This window comes from Lolium rigidum, chromosome 3, assembly GCF_022539505.1.
Source record: "Lolium rigidum isolate FL_2022 chromosome 3, APGP_CSIRO_Lrig_0.1, whole genome shotgun sequence".
NCBI lineage: Eukaryota > Viridiplantae > Streptophyta > Magnoliopsida > Poales > Poaceae > Lolium > Lolium rigidum.
The window spans coordinates 90,589,929-90,595,123 of NC_061510.1; the positions used below are offsets into that span (position 1 = coordinate 90,589,929).

Genomic DNA, 5,195 nt, shown 5'->3' on the forward strand with positions numbered 1-5,195 from the left:
AAAAGGTGACAGAGCGAGGGATATTAGTAACACAGTGCATGGAGAGATAATTTGGGAGTGTGATGCTTCTTTGATTGACTGGGTGCTTAAAAATAATATGCAATATATCAAGCCTCCTTTTCTGGTAGTTAAAGATGATGATGTCTACAAGGAAGGGCCATATCGTTGGATTTCAATCACAACGAGAAATATGGAAATAAGTGGCTTGAAGACTATACCTGCAACAACATCATCTTTATTTTTGGCATTTGAAAGATTCAATCACTCATCAGTTTTATCAAATGGCTTGTTTGAAAATTCCAGCAACCTTGGTGTGTTAGTTCTCTGTTCTTGTGCCTTCAACTTTGCATCACCTCCTTTCCTCAGGTGTCAAAGCCTCAGATTCCTTGGATTGAACCACTGCACAACTAGCAAAATTGGTGAAGAAGAAAATCATAATCATACAGAATGGTCATGGTTGTATAACCTTTTGGTGTTGGACCTCCGCTACACAGACTGGGATGAAATCTTATCTGACGAAAAAATAAGTCTCATGAAAAATATTACAGAACTAAATATAGAAGGAGTGAGATGTTGGCAGTACACAACTCAGCTACAAGGATGGCTACCTAACCTTCAGAGGCTCCGAATAATCAGATCAACATGTCCATGGATGACGTCAAATGATGTTGATGACTCATTTATAGACAAAACATGCATGGAAATACTTGACTTGTCAGGAAACTCATACATTAATACTCTTCCAGCAAGCCTATCAAAGGCGATTAGCCTTCAGATGCTCGTACTTGATGGATGTGATGGTATGGAAAACATTGTTGCCCTTGGTCGTCTACCATCTTCCCTCAGGTGCTTTAGCTTTGATGGATATGGGCCTGCTTCCCAGCGTACACTAACTATTGAGCTACCTCCGAAACACTTTCGCCCGTCTACTGCAGAAGATGAGAAGGATTTCAGGACCTCCAAGATCTCCCTAGAAGGATGCACAGAATTGGATAATCTGTTTGTGCGTGGCCTAAACAACCTCGTGGAACTGGACCTCTCTGGAACAGCAATCAAGATACTTGACTTCAAGACCATGGTGGTGCAAGTCCCAAGCCTCAAGCGGCTCTTTCTAATAGGATGCAAGCACCTTCGTGCAATCATTTCTTTGGACGTGACCAGTCTGGAGTTGATATGCATAGATACACGGGCTAGAATCAGTCGTCCTCGACCCTCCATCGACACATATAAAGGCTTCCGCTTGCAGTTCCATGCTATTGTTGTGGATGCTAGGATTTCTTATTCTTTGAAGAAATTACTATTACCATCTCCTGATTTAGTAAGGGTTCCAATTGGGGATATTTATTTTAATATCCATATCACTTCCTCACCCCGCGTGTATGATTGGGTTGCTCAATTTGAAGAAACCAACAATGAGAAGTTTGACCACTATGATCAAGGGAGCTTGCAGCAGCTTATTCCAGCAGGCAAGTACATCGATGTCCTTAGCATGGTTGAAGATCCTCCGATGCAAGCTTTCCCGCAACCTCCGGCTACAAAGTTGGACCGACATATGGAGATTGCTGAAGGGAGCTGCTACGTGGAAAGCGGACTGGAGAGAGAACTTGGTCTGCTGATGGAGATTGTTGAATCCTTGCATTTGCACGATGTCTTGATACATGCTACTATTCGTAACGATATATGCATGTGGAACTACCTTAGGTGGTGCCGCGTGGAGAGGTGCCCCAAGTTGGATACCATCTTCCCTTCAAGGTGCTATGGATTTTCTACATTGCAGACCTTGTGGGCATCAGATCTCCTAATGGCCCGCCAGATTTGGAGTAAAGGTTCACCCTATTCCTCCTTCGAAAATTTACAGCACCTCCACCTGCAATCTTGTCCGAGGCTCCAGTTCATGATCCCTGTGTGTGGCTCCTCCTTCCCTTGCTTGGAGACGCTCCACATCATCCGCTGCGGTGACCTTGTGCACATCTTTGAGCCGAACAGATGGTACCCGGAGGACATACTCTCCGCGATCGGTTTATCCAAGGAAATGATCTCCCTCTACCCCAAAGAAATAATCTCCGCCGGCGTACTATTCCCGAAGTTGACGATCATCCACCTGCATGACCTCCCGAAGTTGCAGCAGATATGCAAGGTAAAAATGGTGGCCCCTGCGCTCGAGAGCATCAGGATCAGAGGATGCTGGAGTCTGCGCGGGCTGCCATCCGTGGCGGCCTGTGCCCAAGGCGAGAAGAAGCCAGCCGTCGAGATTGAGAAGGATGTGTGGGACGCTCTGGAGTGGGACGCCGGCCACTGCCCGGACCACTTCGAGGCGCCCGTACACTCGCGCTACTACAAGAAGAAACTGCCCAGAGTCTCCTTCCTCAGGTACCATACTATAGAATCCATCTTTGCTCTTTTAGTTCTGCACCCCTCGTGTATTCAGTTAGTGACTGACCATTTTCTCGCATTGCCTAGGTGAACTTTACACCGCTGTGTTTCTTCCATCACTATGTGCAAGTGATGGACGCTTCTCCCAGTGCTGGATGATCATGCGTTTGCTTTGCTTGTGTGCTTCCTTCGATTGCTGGCCTTCAGGGAGACCGTTGGTCATCCATGGATGCATTGCTTCTCCCTGCTCTTGTCTTTTATTCTTGTCAATGCCTTATGTGCGAGCTTATGGTGGCTCTCACCCTATATTTGTGTTGCTGCTTCCAAATAAGAAGGTGGAGGACAGGTCTGTGCCTTGCGTCGTCCACCAGACTGTATTTGTGTGTGCCTGCCTGCATCATCTAGGCTGGCTGCGTGCGAGTGTGATTTGGTTGAGAGTGCTCGCTATGAATCTGAACCAAGAAGCAGAGCTATGATGGTTGTGGTGTGTGCTTTGCCTGTTATGCGTTTTTGAAAGAAAAAAACGGCAGCAGCTATGTGTGCCGGTTGTTGCAACTACCTGCCTCTGTGTGAATCATTGAGCTATTTGTCAAATTTTCTTCACCACAAGCATCAGTTGTATGACTATTCTTGGCCAGTCTTCAAGTGGTGGTTTCAAGTAGTCTTATGATTATGAACATATTACAATGCTGGTATCCTTTATCTTACCAACAAAGAATTCAGCATTTAAAATTGAAGCTTCTGTCTGTGAATCGTATAAATTTCAATGATAATAACACATCATGCAAATTGTCAACAAAGTGAACCAGCACAGGTTAGCAGGATGGCAACAATTTGGGAGCAACATCACTCTGTACACACGTCAGGTTCCCAGCCAGAAACATGCAGCATTGTGTTAGAACATTACTGAAGCATCGGCAAAACAATGAACAATGGCAACTATCAAAATTAAATGAAGTCGGGTGACAAATTGTGATCTCTCGAACATGGCAAGGCGAATCCAGGATTGGTCCAGAATACCCAGCTTCTGCAACCAGCTCTGAGCTCTCTGACAATCAACTGTCGATCTCTCATCATATATTTAAAGAAGATACATCACTATTACTTGCGTGAAGTTGATCTCACTCTCAATTTTAAGAAACAGTCGAATGAAGCTTCTTAGTTGAGAAAAGTTGACTACCTCAGATGCATCAAGCAAAGGGAAATAAAATTTGGTCCAATCATCAAATAGGCATAACAAAACAGGTGTGCAAAGTAATATTTGGACATATAGAGATATGAAAAACATTACATTTACACATTCCTTTGAATAGTGTCAACACATCATGTAAAATGACAAGAGAAGGAACACTACAATTTAGCAACACGGCAACAATTTTCTAGAGCACATAATTCATCATCACCGCAACCAAAGTTTCCAGACAAAAATATCAGAACTAGCAAAAGTAAGCAAACACTCGAATCTCTCACACAGCTTGCTGCATACGGTGCAGCAAGTCGAGGATTGGACCGGAAGATTCGGCCTCGACAGCCAGCTCTTTCACCATCACCTCCGCAGCACACAACTCCTTCCGCAGCTCCGCGTTCAGCACAAGGTGGGAGAAATGCTGGTCCAGCACCAACCCCATGGCCCTGGTCACAGCGCCGAGCGACGGCACGCTCTCACACTGCTCGAGCCCCGTCATCTCCGTCGGGCAAGCCCGCGCCATTGGGAACCTCCAGTACTTGCCTACCCACTTGGAGAGGTAGCTCAACAGGCCGGCCACCTCGGCGCCGTCCAGCTCGGACACGGCTGCGGCGAGGACCACGGAGTCGACGCAGTCGGCAGCCCTCGACGCGAAGAGGTAGTGCAGGCAGACCTCGGGGGAGGTGAACCCGTCGTGGCCCATCATGAGCAGCAAGGCGGCCTGGCGCGCGACGGCGGTCTCCTTCTTCCCCGCGTTCTTGGCCTTGCACTTGTTGACCGCGAGCAGGGCGGCGTCCTTCCAGCGGCCCTTGACGGCCGCCATGGCGTCGTAGGCGGCGTCGGAGGCCGGGGAGAGGAAGCAGCGGAGCGCGGCGAGGAGCTCGGAGGCGCGGAGGTCGGCGGCCTGGCGGAGGACCGCGCAGACGAGGTCGGGGCGGGCGGCGTCGGCGAGGGAGGCGAGGAGGTCGGACTGCGGGTGCGGGATGGCGCGGGCGTCCGCGAGGGCGAGGACCACGTCGTGGTCGGAGAGGTGGGATGCGGTGGAGGCGATGAGGGCGGCGAGGGTGGCGGGGAGGTAGGTGGCGGCGGCGCGGACCGCGAGGGGGAGGTTCGGGGAGGGGGGCGGGAGGGAGAGGGAGTGGGAGAGGGCGGCGAGGAAGGTGGCGAGGAGGGCGCGGAAGCGCGGGGCGGTGAGGGAGGAGGCGGAGAGGGAGGCGGCGAGGGAGGCGGCGGCGGTGGCGAGGGTTGGGTCGGCCGGGGAGAGGGACCAGACGGTGGGTGGGATCGGGGTGGGGAGCGCGGAGGAGGTCGGAGGCGGCGGCGGCGCAGGGGTGAGCACGAGGTGGGCGGCGGTGGTGGCCGGGGTGGGGTTGGTGATGGCGGCGAGGAGCGTCATGGCGCCGCCGACGAGGGACAGAGAGAGGAAGGGGATTAGGGTTTAACGGAAGTTGGATCGAAAATGTGGAGGGGTTGACGAGGACGGCTTGGGTTTGAGGTCTATGAGTTGACGCGCGTGTGGTATTTCCGGCCCATCGGGCTACTTCCACTCGGCCAGTGGGCCTAAACTGGCCAGATGGATTGATGCTGCTCAACGTGCAGGCCAGATGGGGCAAATCCTATTTGACGCCTTTAACGT

The 5,195-nt window shown here is 50.8% G+C and overlaps 1 protein-coding gene across 1 annotated transcript; it reads right to left on the bottom strand.

Moving 5' to 3' along the window:
* Positions 1-3,642: 3,642 nt before the first annotated feature.
* LOC124697477 lies at positions 3,643-4,955 on the bottom strand. Its single transcript, XM_047230061.1, has one exon. The coding sequence runs from the start codon at positions 4,953-4,955 to the stop codon at positions 3,840-3,842; it is 1,116 nt and encodes a 371-aa protein (XP_047086017.1). The 3' UTR covers positions 3,643-3,839.
* Positions 4,956-5,195: the final 240 nt, after the last annotated feature.

Coding starts and splice junctions, on each gene's coding strand:
- LOC124697477 (XM_047230061.1), bottom strand. CDS start 4,955: ATGACGCTCCTCGCCGCCATCACCAACCCCACCCCGGCCACCACCGCC.